Source organism: Pseudopodoces humilis, chromosome 3 (assembly GCF_049639895.1).
Source record: "Pseudopodoces humilis isolate 2021_Gansu_Grassland_sample_001 chromosome 3, ASM4963989v1, whole genome shotgun sequence".
Taxonomy (NCBI): domain Eukaryota; kingdom Metazoa; phylum Chordata; class Aves; order Passeriformes; family Paridae; genus Pseudopodoces; species Pseudopodoces humilis.
The window spans coordinates 44,362,534-44,374,780 of NC_142202.1; the positions used below are offsets into that span (position 1 = coordinate 44,362,534).

The window sequence follows — 12,247 nt, forward strand, 5'->3', positions numbered from 1 at the left end:
TTTTTATATTTATTATTTGTCTGTGTAACTTTTTAAGTGGATGTGGCATTCAGTTTATATTGCAAGTTCTTTAGTATCAGGACTGGGAGGAATTTGACAAAGGAAAGACAAGAAAGAAAAAAGACAATGCAAAGGAAAAAAGAACTAAAGAAATGCTGACAATAAAAAATAAGAAGAAAGACAAAGTGCAGAGTATACACAGGAGAACAGGAAAGAATGTAGTTATTTAAAGTGTTTAAAATCAGTCTTCCTGGTAAAAGGGCAGCACAGGAATCAGTCTGGATCTGCTGCTCTTACACATCCTTGTATTTTAGACAGGCAGCAATTTTCTTCCTGATAAATATCTGGCAAATTACTTATGTAGGTTGAAACCCTCTCCATTTCACAGGCCATTGGGAGTGCTTAAATCCTACCTAATCTTTGGTTCAAACAGCTGGCAGCAAAACTTAAATTGGACAGATTCTGTGATTTTCATCCTAGAGCACTGTCTGTAAAAACAGTGACTTGAAATACAGAATATATCTCTTCAGAAGTATCTTTATTGTTATTTTCTGACAGATCTTTGGATGCCCCTTTTTCATCTCATCTCTTGTTCCTGTCCTGCCTGATACAAACTGGGAGGGCAGTACAGAGTTCTGTAAATATTCAGGTGAGAACATGAAAAAAAATGTGATTCTGTCTTCAGTTCTTATGGTCTGTTTTTGGTTGTTTGAGGCCAGGAGTATGTGCATATTTGCTCAGACAGTTCTGAAAGAACCTTTTTTTTGAGGACAAAAGGTTGCCTCACAGACTGAATTTATGTCTTTTCTTTCTGAGTCAGAGGCTGAATGATAGATTTTATTTTTTTAATTGTGTTTTTAGGTTTTAAATATTTTAATTCTGTTTTCATATATTCCAACTTCAGATGTTTTTCACCTAGTTTTACTTCAACACTCAAAGTGTGAGCTATTGTCAAACATGACAATGGCCTTTGTATCTTTGTTAGAAATCAAGTCCTCCTAAACTGAGGTGCTTCAGGAGTAGAGGTTTAACTCAGCTTACACACTATTTGTGATTGCAGAGAATGTGCACAACTACATTGAAATGCATTTCACATTCAGTGCTTTACAAAAACAACTGGCCAGGAGTGGGCTGGTGTGAAGAATACAGAGGTGACGCCCAGTTATTTTTAATACTGTGCATATCTTAGGTAATTAAAGGGTTAAGAAGTAATTGTTGCTGCATTGTTGATGGTGTAACAAAGTATTTTTTTATGATTTGAGGTGATTTAGGTCTTGTAGTCAGACAGTGTCCCATATACAAATACACAAGGAAAAGCAATTGCCAGATAAACCCAGGAGGGTGTTAAAACTCTGAGATTAAATCTAGCTTTTTTCTTACATTTTGTGAAATTCACCAGTATTATTTGAAATGCAGCTGTTCTTTATGCACAAACCAGGGGAGCTTCTCATAAAATATTGGAAATAGTTAATATTTTATGAAACTTGGAAATAAAATCCAGCAGTGCCGTCTCCTCCAGTAATGCTTACAGCAGTTATAAACAGAAGGTTAAAAAGAAAAATGAAAGGAAGACATTCTCACCAGGACTTTGCATCTATGTCTAGGAACAGTTGGATACATTGTCGTGTATATGTCATGTAGACAATCTGCAGCCCTCATGGACACCTTACATTTCCCTGTTATCTGTAGCACTCTCTTCTGATCAGATTTGAAGAGAAGGGATTCAGGTATAGCAGTGTCTGTGTGGTGCACTCTGCTGAACACCTTTGCCCAGCGAGGTCTGTGTTCCTCCTCTTCCTTTCTCCTTCCTTTCACAGCCTTGTTCTGTGAATTCAAGATATGATACTAAAAGTAACTGAACTGTTTTGGAAGAGGGAAAATTGGAAAGACATTGTCCTTACAGCTAGGTTAATATTGCAGAGAAAAACTGTATGTAAATTTGACAAAAATGTGAATTTGTTCTGACTGGAGGTTGTGAATGTAGGAGGCTGCAAACAGAATAGAGGTGGATGGTCACCAGATAGAACATCTCAATGCAGATTTCAGAATGACTGGAGGACAGCAATCATTACTTCCAAAATAGCTAACGTTTGTGTTAAAAATGTGCTTTTGATATCTGTTTTTTGAGCTGGGAAATAGATTATGAAGTTATTAGTTATTGTAGCAAACCAAAAGTAACACAGCAGGGAGACTGATAATTATTTGTGGAGAATATTCACCAAATTACTTGAAATACTAGAGGAAAGGATACTTTTTTTCCTGGCAGGTTGTGGCCATTGTTGGTATTGTGTATGTGTTTGACTCCTAGCACATGAATTCTTTCTGGTATGAGATGGAGCCTATTAGGAAATTGGCTACAAGAGTAAAAGTCCACACTCCAGTTCCTTTCATGTTGCTAAGCACAACAATTATTGCCCTCAGTGGTAAGGTAAGCACGTAAATTAATAAATGTCCTATTAATGAGTACACTAAATATGAAAATGTCTGAACTGGGGAAATACCAACTGTGCCTGTTAGCAACAGGGCATTGTGTTTCATGTTGGTTAAACAAACTAGCTAACAGGATAAAAAGCAAAGGCTGTAGCACACATAACTGAGAATTTAGTTTTGTCTTGAAACTACCTTTCTGTGTGAATAAAGAATCTTTCAGGAAAGTGGTTATGATCCATAGGTTAAAAGCAGTGTGATGCTGAGAGTTAGCACACTCGTATAAAGGTTTATATGTATAAAACCAACCTAATTACTATTACTTTTTAATCTAAAATGAAGAAGGGTAACAACTTGGAAAAAAACTAGTTCCATCAAACTACAAAGTCTACAAATTCTTCAAATTGGCCAAATTCTGACTGCCTTATTCAAAATTTTTAATCTGACCTTTCTTTTTCACATCCTTGCTCTTGATTGGTAACAAAAATCTGCCTTCTTCAGTTTCCAAGGTCTGAGAGCTTCTCTCCACATTTGTAAGCTGTCCACAGCCCAGACATCCACCAGTTTCTCCTCCATTTCCTCCTGAATACAGGAGGGGTGTTTTAAAGGTAAAAAGATATAAATTTGACTTGAAATTTTACCCCATGTGAATCAATTTGGCATTGCTCATACTGTAGGATGCTAGTGGTAAATGAAATGAAATGTAATCCAGCAGTAAATGTGTTAAAGGCTGGGAAGGTGGGGATGCTGCAGCTACAGAAAGTAACAAGCCTACTGCCAAATGCAGCTTTCACAGAAGAGTCCCTGGAACACAGTCCTCAGGCACCCCAGTCTTCATTAAATAAAAACAACTTTTTTGTTATTGTGATATGTGGCTGGTATTTTTATGCACAGTGTAAGACAGGGGCCTAGTGTGGATATCTGGTGTAAGTGTGTGCCTGTAAGGGCGGCGAGAGAAACCAGAGACTGTTAAAATGCTCTGGAGCTGGAATTGAGCAGAGCTGTATGTGAGTCAACTGTACTTCACGCACACATCGGGCAAAAGGTTTCCAAGAGCCCACAAGCAGTTGGATGTCTCTTCCCAGTTTGAAACCAGTCTTAGTTGGGTACTGAATGTCCTCAATGGCTCTGAAAGCTTCTTTGGGTGGCTGAACTGAACACTGAGGAGCTTGAGTGCTGTGGCCATGCAAGGCATCATCATCACAGGAAGGAGGACAAGATGCCTCTCAGCTCTCCCCCAGCACCAGCTGCAGAGGGGGCCAGCCAGCCACAGGAGACACTTACTGCCTTACACGTCTTCAGCGTTAAATAAAACACTGTGAGCCTGAAATGTGTTAACAACTCTGCAAACCCCAAAATATTACACGTGTGCAGGGTTAAAGTAACATGTCATACAAAATCCCATCTTTTCAATGTGATTTTCTACATCAGCAGCAGCACTTTCCCAGTAAAATAATGTACTTACCTTGTCTTTCCTTTAACTACTAAGAGAGCCTAAGTCTTTTAGAAGGAAAGAATATAAGTGTTCAGCAACAAAATATCCTTCTAATTCTTATGACCATCCTACTGATTACAAGTGTAACCAGAAGGGAAGTCTCATTATCCTTGCACAGCCATTTACCTCTGGGAAAAATTGATGATATTTGGATGTTAAATGCTGATTTTCTATTTTCCTCTTTATATAGCAGAGGCTGAGATGATCCTGGAAGATCTGCTCAGAGCAGAAGCCAGACAGTGCTCTCCATATTCTGGTGTTACTTGTCATCTGAATCTAAGGGAGTCTCTTAAATTCAGTGGCTGTATTTTAACTACCAGTGAGCCTGAAGTTCCTTCCCAAAGACAGTGTAAAATGAGTTAATATTTTATAATGTGCTTTGAAATCCTCAGAAAACAGGCACTTGCAACATCACAAAATTTTTAATGGACAGGACCATCTGAGGTAAAAATCGCCTCTCTTTATGTAACTTCTTTAATTAACCAGAAACCAATTGAACTCTGAGACTAAAGAGTGCAATGAAACAAGATGGACCCATGGTTCTCAAAGGCCTATTATCTGTAACATCCCAGGAAGCTGAATTTGTTAGACAGTTCTACTAAAAAGAATTGGAAATAACCATAAAAACCAGGATTGTCTTTATTTCATTTGACCTGAAATTTAAGCTGACATTTTATGGTCTTAGCACCAAGTACATGATTATTTTTTTCAGAAGAATCACTTTGAAAGTAGCCTAATGATTTTTGTATAAGGTTCATCCCAAAAGTTGCACAGAAGAGGCATAGGAAGTGCAAAACACCCTGGAGCTTCATCAGGCTGGAGATCAACCAACAAGAGCCATGCAAATAGTGTGGGTCTGACCCCCTGAGAAAGCTTGCCTCTTAAATATAAAGAACTTTCTAGCCAGCAGAAGTAGGGTGGTGTTTTCCCACTGTTTCCTGAAAAGTCTGTCAGAACTGATTTTCAATAGCTACTATTTATATAATTAAAGAATACTTTGGAATGTTTGTGGAGCATTGATGGCCGCTCAGTCTTGTTTGCAAAGTACACTCATTTTAATGTGACCAGACCTTAAGAAATATTGAGTATTTGCGCTTTGTCTGCTGATGCCTCTCAGTTTGGAACCTGGTAAATCTGCAGAGTATTTTCATAGCCACAGAAATAATCACAAGGAGTAAAGGGTGCTGAGGTCACTGTGCTCAGCATCTTGTGAATTCTGGTGATATAAATATTTTTTACATCTTTCATACTCGTTCATTATGATGTGTACTCTCCTGAATCTCCTTGCATTAAGTCCTGTTAATTAATGCCAGTTAGACTTTTGTGCTCTGACAGAGGGGTAGCTCTATCACACGTTGTTGGTATGTCATGATTGGGGAATCTTAAAATTATTGCAGAAAATACCAAAAACACTCTAAAAGGTTGCTACATACAAGCAGCATCCAGTTGTGACATAGGACATTTTATTTAACGTGTTGGTATGGACACACTTCGTTTCGTGCTTCACAAAGGAGTTGTTAAACTGTGTTAAGGAAGCTGTAGAGTATGTGACTGCAGGTATTGGAGTATCATTGGTAAATCCATGGAGTATCTCATCTTGGCTGCTGGGTTGAGTTTCGGTCTCCCTCAAAAGGATACAGCAGGAACAGAAAAGCTGTGGGGAGGAAATTACTAAAAGCACGCATGAAAATTGATCCAGAACAGTGGCTGGACTTGAAGGAAAACAAAGGAGGGATAATAGCGAGTAAATCATGAATTGGTTAGGGGAGTGTAAATTCTCCCTTCCCCTCAGAGAGCGCGAAGAGAACTAGGCAGAGCGCGATGAGCCGGGAGCCCTTTCCGTGCGGTGCAGCAGCCCAGCGGCAGCAGTAGCCCAGGGCTCGCTCCGGGGAACCCTGGCGCACCGGCGGCAGCGGGAGCGGTGTCCGCAGCCGCATTACGGTCCCGGCTCCCTGCGACCTCCGCCGGAGCCGGAGCGCGGGGCCGGCGCCGTCCGGGGGCCCCGCAGCGCCTCTCGCCGCGGCGTCCGGGCGCCTCCCCCGCCTCGACCCGGGGGGCGGCCCCGGGAGCCCTGGGGGCGGGCGGGGGGGGCCGTGCCGGTGACGTCGGGTTTGGAGCAGCCCCGGGCGGCAGCGGGCGGGCGGGCGAGCCCCAGCCCCCGCCGCCGGGTGCGGGGGCAGAGGGCGGGGGGCCGGGAGCCGAAGCGGGGAGCGCCGCCGAGGAGGGCTCCGGCGGCGCCAGGATGTAGGCGCGGGGCGGCGGGGAGCTGCCGCCGGCGACGGGCTCGCCATGAAGAAGCATTCGGCCAGGGTGGCCCCGCTCAGCGCCTGCAACAGCCCCGTCCTCACCCTCACCAAAGTGGAAGGTAAACGACGTCGCTGGGAGCGGGACGAGGGTATCCCGGGAAGACCGGGTTCCGCGACAGGGGATGCTCCGGGGCGAGCGAGTGCGGTGCTGGGGCGATGCCCGGCGGCGGGGGACTGCGTGACTCGTGGGAGGGCGGTGAGAACCCACGGGGCGCGCAGCTCCCCCGCCGCCGGGCATCTCCGGTGCTTACCCCTGTCCGCCGCCTTTCCCAACCCAGGGTCTTTCCTCGCCCGTGCTCCAGAGGCAGAGCACCTCTTCGGACCTCCCCTCGGGGCTCGGGAGCAGCCCCCAAACCCGTGGGCAAGTACCTGGCGTGTAGGACCCTTGGCAGGAGGGAAGGAAGATCCTCGGCAGATTTGTTCTCCCGATGTGAGGAACGCAGCCCCGCGTTCCAACCATCTGTCCTCACTTCTATTTACCAATCCAGCTGCATGGTAGCCCTGGAGTTGAGAGTCTTATGGCCAGGAGGGACTTAAGAGCCAAAGAGCAATGGGGGCTGGCAGACCTTTAGGGAGCACAGGAACCTTTGAAGACTTTCAGGGATCATGGATGGGGACCTTGAAAAGGACAGTGATGTGCTCAGGAGGGTTCCCTGGAGAGATCTGAGCGTGAGGAGCTGTTATCTTGAGTAGAAACCTGTGAGCCATGTCCTAGGGATGGAGGGGTGATGCAAAGGCAGGGTGCAGGTCAGGAAGAGGAGCCTGTCTGAAGGATGGACACAGAGCTCAGGTCCTGAAGAAAGAGCAAAGGGAAAGCTGCTGGTTTGGGGGATACTGCTGGGGTATGTCGATGGTTGAGAGAATGGAGTTGGTGAAAGAAAAAGGTTGGCCAGGGGGAATGGAAGGAGGAGAGACAGAAAAGGGATGAGCAGAGTGAGGCAAAGAGAAAGAACAGCTTAAAAAAGGGAAGGATTGAATGGTAAGACATAAAATGTGAATGTGAGACTCCAAAGAGAGCTCATGAAAAAGAAAAAACTAATACTGAAAAACTGAGAAATTAATAAAGGAAAAGAAAAAATGGTAGCAAAAGATCTGTGGAGCAGAAAGTGAGAAAATGTAGAAATGTGCAAGAGGAGAAAAGGAACTTAAAGCATCAAGTAAGAGTGGAAAGTAAGGGGTACCTGAAGGTTCTTATTTCAGTTCACAGAATATTCAGCTGTTGCATTCCCGTAACATTAAAACCACCTACTGCAGAGACAGGAAAAGGAATCCCAGTTTTCTGATGGAAAGAGCAGGCCTGATCTTCATTACACTATAATTAGAATTTTAAAAAGCCCTTGGAGCTGACCCCATGCACAGTAGAGTGTTTCTCTCAAGGTCTGCATTGGAGGCTCCTCTGGGCAAGGAACTCGCCTTCCTTTCTTTTGGTGCACTGCACAAGCTTTATGAATCATAAATAATAATAACCTACCAGGTTCCAGCTTTGAAATGTGGGTCATCTCATTCCTCTTTTACCAGTTCAAATACAGTTTATTACCTACCTTATATAGAAACAGAAGCAGAGCAATCTTTCACTGTGCCATAAAATTGAATCCTTTCAAGCATTTCCATGTCTGTTCTGCATACTAGCTCTCAGATACCCTGTTGCTGCCCACCAGGGACTTTGTTGACCTAGTTGGACTTTTCCTTCTTTACTTCAGATTCATTTTTCCTTTATCATCAGTGGCAAAAATCTAAATTGCCTTGATGGTGTATGATAGAGCCTGGAGTTTCTTTCCTTCTCTTTAATGAAACAGACTGGCTCTGTTTGAGAGCTTCCTTTTCCAAACCAATTGACAACATTTCCTTTCAGATTAACATTGACTAATTTTGCCAGCTGGTATTAAAGCCATATTAAAAAAAATAATAATTTAGTTATGGGCAAAAAATAAAGTGAGACAGCTAGCACACTGTGGACTGCTGACTTCCCTTGGCCTGGCTGCCGTATCTCTGGCAAAGATTTGTCTTCCTCTGGTAGTCCAAGTCCATTGCAAAGGCGTAGATAATGCTACAAGAGCAAGACAGCAAAAACTTTCATCTGCTTCATAGTTATGATTATTTTCTCCCCTGTCAACCGTCATCACCATCAAAGCGTTTCAAGGATCTTTGGCAGAACCACTAGGAATATGTTTCATTCTAGTATGGTTAGCCAAGAGGAGCCTTTCATTGATATGCATTGCTCTAAAGCCCTCCAGCATTCCTTCTATTTTCCTGCCGGTGCAGTGACTTCTTTGCTTTAAAAGGAAGATAAGGACTTTGTGCGTTCAGAAGCATGACTGCCATTTCGAATTCTTTCGGAGATTGAATCATCAGTATGCTCAGAGCCTGCTGTACCAGCACTTTTCAAGACAACTGTGTCTACATGCATTTCTCAGGCAGGCAGTAACCATACCATGTGTTTTCTGTGCCTGGTACTATTGTACACCCTTCATATTTTGAGAAATGTACGCTTGGTGCCGGCTTTGTGCTTGTTCTTCCTACTGTTGTTTTTCTCACCAATTTCAGTCCACACTGCAGTGGCCATTCCTCTCAGACCAGCCAATTGACTGGTTTCACCCTATTTGTACATGAAAGCACAGTGTGCTTGGAGGGCTGACTTCTCTTCCTCAGGAAGGTAAATATTTCCATTCTTGCTCTGCATCTTGGGATCTTCCAGGGACAGGTAACATCAGCTTTGACAAAGAACTGCAGAACAATCATCACACCAGAGAAAACACATCCTCCACTTAATTAGCCCCTACTAGGAGCTGCTTATTCCCAGGCTTTCATCACCAAGGAAATGCTATTGCAGGCTCCCCTATAGCATATTTCCTCTGCACTGTTCTGTCAGGAATCAGTGCCTGATGATATTCCAAGTTTCTTATAAGGCAAATGACACCTCTCTGCTATCAATTATTGCACATAAACATCTAAACTGAGTTGCCGTGGAACCAGATGCTGACACATGTTCAGTTGTGGCAATGCAAACCTTGCCTGCATTGCTGGAGTTGCAGGGAATTTGTATAAGTATAAATGAGAAATAAATTTGGCCTTTAGTATATTTGCATGCCTGCAGGGAGTTCATCACAAGCATATCAACACTGTAATCCCTTTAATAATAAACCTTTTTCACTTCTTTAGCAAGCACAAACTAAAGATCCCAAGCACAGCAAAACCTTCCATGAGTAGCAGTCGGCTCCTTTAGAGAGGAGATTCTTATTATCCTCATTTTGCAGATGGAGCAGCTGAGAAGCCACAGAATGAAGCAAGTTGCCTAAAAACAAGCAGCACATCTTTCCACAGAGCAGGCAAGAAAAGACCTACAGCAGACAGGAATGGACCCCTAAACTTCACGCACATTGTGACCATGGGAGGGGCCATGAATGGATGCAACAAGGGTCAGAAAAGCCTTAATTTATTGAAATCAGTGACTAAAGCTTCCTTTTCAGAAAATATGCTCAAATGCTTCATAAATATATTTCTGAATAAATACTGTGTAACTGTTAGCAGTGTTCTGCTGATGACATCCAAAGGTTTTGGTAGTCAGGCAATGCTTGTACGACTGAGCAGCAGGGCAGACCTTGTGAACATCCCACCCAGAACATCACAAGTGTAGAAGCAAGATTTGGTGTCCACTGGTCTTTTTCCCATGAAAGCTACACATGACAGACCTGTGCAGTGCTCATGCATCCTAGAAAACAGAAGCAGCTGGTGAGCAGGAGAGGCCAGTATTTGGTGGTTCATCCAGGGCTGTGGGTTTGCGTGTGCTTCCCCACTGAAGTGACCTTGGCAAGGAATTTGTGTCGGCTTCTGCATGGAGAATGTAACTTTCAAAGTGTTCACTTTTCTTCAGGCTGCCTCTCTGCACAGGGGACAGTGTTCAGTGTGAGCAGTCAGGGCATTTTAACCCACCTGGTCCTCACTCCTTAGCTATGGTAGCAGTTTTCTCCCTCTCCTGTCCAGAACTGGTGAAGGTGATGGTGACAAGTTCACGTGAATGGGGTTTAAGTTTGTTGTGTGTCTGCTTCTCCTTTGGACCTACCAGTATGCACTCCATTACCGCAGGATAAAGATAATGTCACTTACTCAGCTGACAGAAAAGCAGTACCCTCTTCTGTGGGTACTGAGTGTTAAGTACACATGGACAGTAATTACACTCTGGCTTTCGCCCAAGGCAGCTTTTGCCCAATTTTTGTATTCCTTGCAGTATTTTCAGTTAGCACAACAGCATATTTGAGCAGATAGCCAAGATCTTGTTCCAAAGGCGTGAGGAGTTTCTTGTTGCATAACACCTGGCTCACTTCCCAAATGGCACCATGCTTTCTTAGGCTTTAAACAGCCTCAAAATGAGCTGCTCTTAGCTGTGCTAGCTTACTCACTGGGGAGTCCCTCTAGCTTATCTTTGATCACGTCCCCGGTTGTTTTGTTTTGTCTACCATCTCACCGGTGCAAACTCATGATTTATAGGTTTGGAGGTGACTCATTACTTCTGCACTGTGTCCACTCCTCAAATGATACAAAAATAAAATAATGCCATTTTGATGTTACTAAACTAATGCCAGAGCAGGAGTTTCAATGCATCACAAAGCAGGAAAAGAAGTTATTAAAGATTTATCTAAGCTTCCTTACTTTAGTGGCTGAAATGAGACAGTATGTACACACAATGGGTGAACAGTAGTTTCATTTGCAATGATGGAATTTAAGAATGGCAGCATCCATTGGATCGTCTTCTCAGTCCTTCTGTAGATCACAGACCATTACGTTTCACCCACTTATCCCTAAATGAAGTAAGGTGCATTTTGTAGTCATCTTGAATCAATTTAGGCATTTGCTTTCAAAAAATAAGCAGATTACTAATCCACCTATTTAATTATAGGCTTCTCCCATGAGAAGTTGGAACAAGAACCAGTAAAAAATAAATATGAAGTCACCAGAATGCATTATTCACTGTCTCCTGTATTTTAATTTTATGAATCTTGTGAAAGAAATTTTATCCTTCTTTTCTGATGGCTGACAATCGTAAACAGTAGAATTTGTAGCTCAGTATAAGAGCCAGAGTTCTGAAAAGACTCCTAGTTCAACATAAAAGTCTAAGTTAGCTCAACGTATTCCCCAGCAATTTCGCAGCAACAAGACACATATATAGGATTATTTATGTTGTTGCTTTCCTAGCACATTATACTCAGTACAGCACATTCACTTACGTAGTAAGCAGCTCTCTCCGCTTGGCTGGAGCACCACTGCCAACCTTTAGTCCACAGCCCAGTTAATCTTTGTTAATTATAAACCGTGAGATGCCACTGCAGACCTGGATAGCATCCTGCGGAAGCAGGAGTTTGGCCAATGAAAGAGTAGGTTTACTTTGTAGTCTTCACTGAGCTTTGCTGACAGCCACTGCAGCATAAGATCAAAGGCAACAGGAAACAAGGTGTTTTTAGCAGTGCAGAGCTGGCTTGCTTCTAGGCAGAGCTGCCCACCATCTATTGGAGAAATTGGGTACCCAATTTCCCACGTTAGCTGCCTGGTTCCAAACACATGGATACTCTCTATCTGGACATAATGTGGGGGTATCCAGCCTGGAAATTTTGTGAGACCTTTTCAAGGCATAAATTTTGACACGAGATCAAGCACCCTTTGGTTGTATATACAAAAGTTGTATGTTGACTCTTCTGGAAGTATTAGGTATACATTTTGTTCGGTATCACTACTTCTGACCCCAAGCCTCCTCAACTGAAAAAACCCAAACAAGTGTGAACCCCATAAGCCTTGTCATTTAGTCATGGAGAGTACAGAAGTAAAAGCTCGAAATGCCTTTTCCACAATCACCTCAAATTCCCTAGCACAACTCTCTGTAAGGGTAATATTTTATTTGTGACTGAAAAAGGCATGAGTCTGTCTTCTGTAGCTGACTGAAACAAGTGAGGAATAGTGGGTTGCAAAACCCTTTCTCGCTGCAAAGAGCATGAGGCAAGTATCAGAGAGAAAATAGAAACTAGAATTT

The 12,247-nt window shown here is 43.2% G+C and overlaps 1 protein-coding gene across 2 annotated transcripts in view; it reads left to right on the forward strand.

Annotated features, from left to right (window-relative positions):
* The window catches only part of SLC35F3 (solute carrier family 35 member F3), a 162,423-nt gene that overhangs the window by 95,847 nt on the left and 54,329 nt on the right, over positions 1–12,247 (forward strand). Inside the window, exon 1 of one of the 2 annotated variants that reach the window (XM_014263405.2) lies at positions 6,127–6,287. The exons of the other annotated variant lie outside the window; for it this stretch is intronic. Within the exon in view, the coding sequence (XP_014118880.1) occupies positions 6,212–6,287 (76 nt within the window). The 5' untranslated portion in view covers positions 6,127–6,211. Of the gene's footprint in view, positions 1–6,126; positions 6,288–12,247 lie in introns of those variants that run through there. 2 annotated transcript variants of the gene reach the window in all.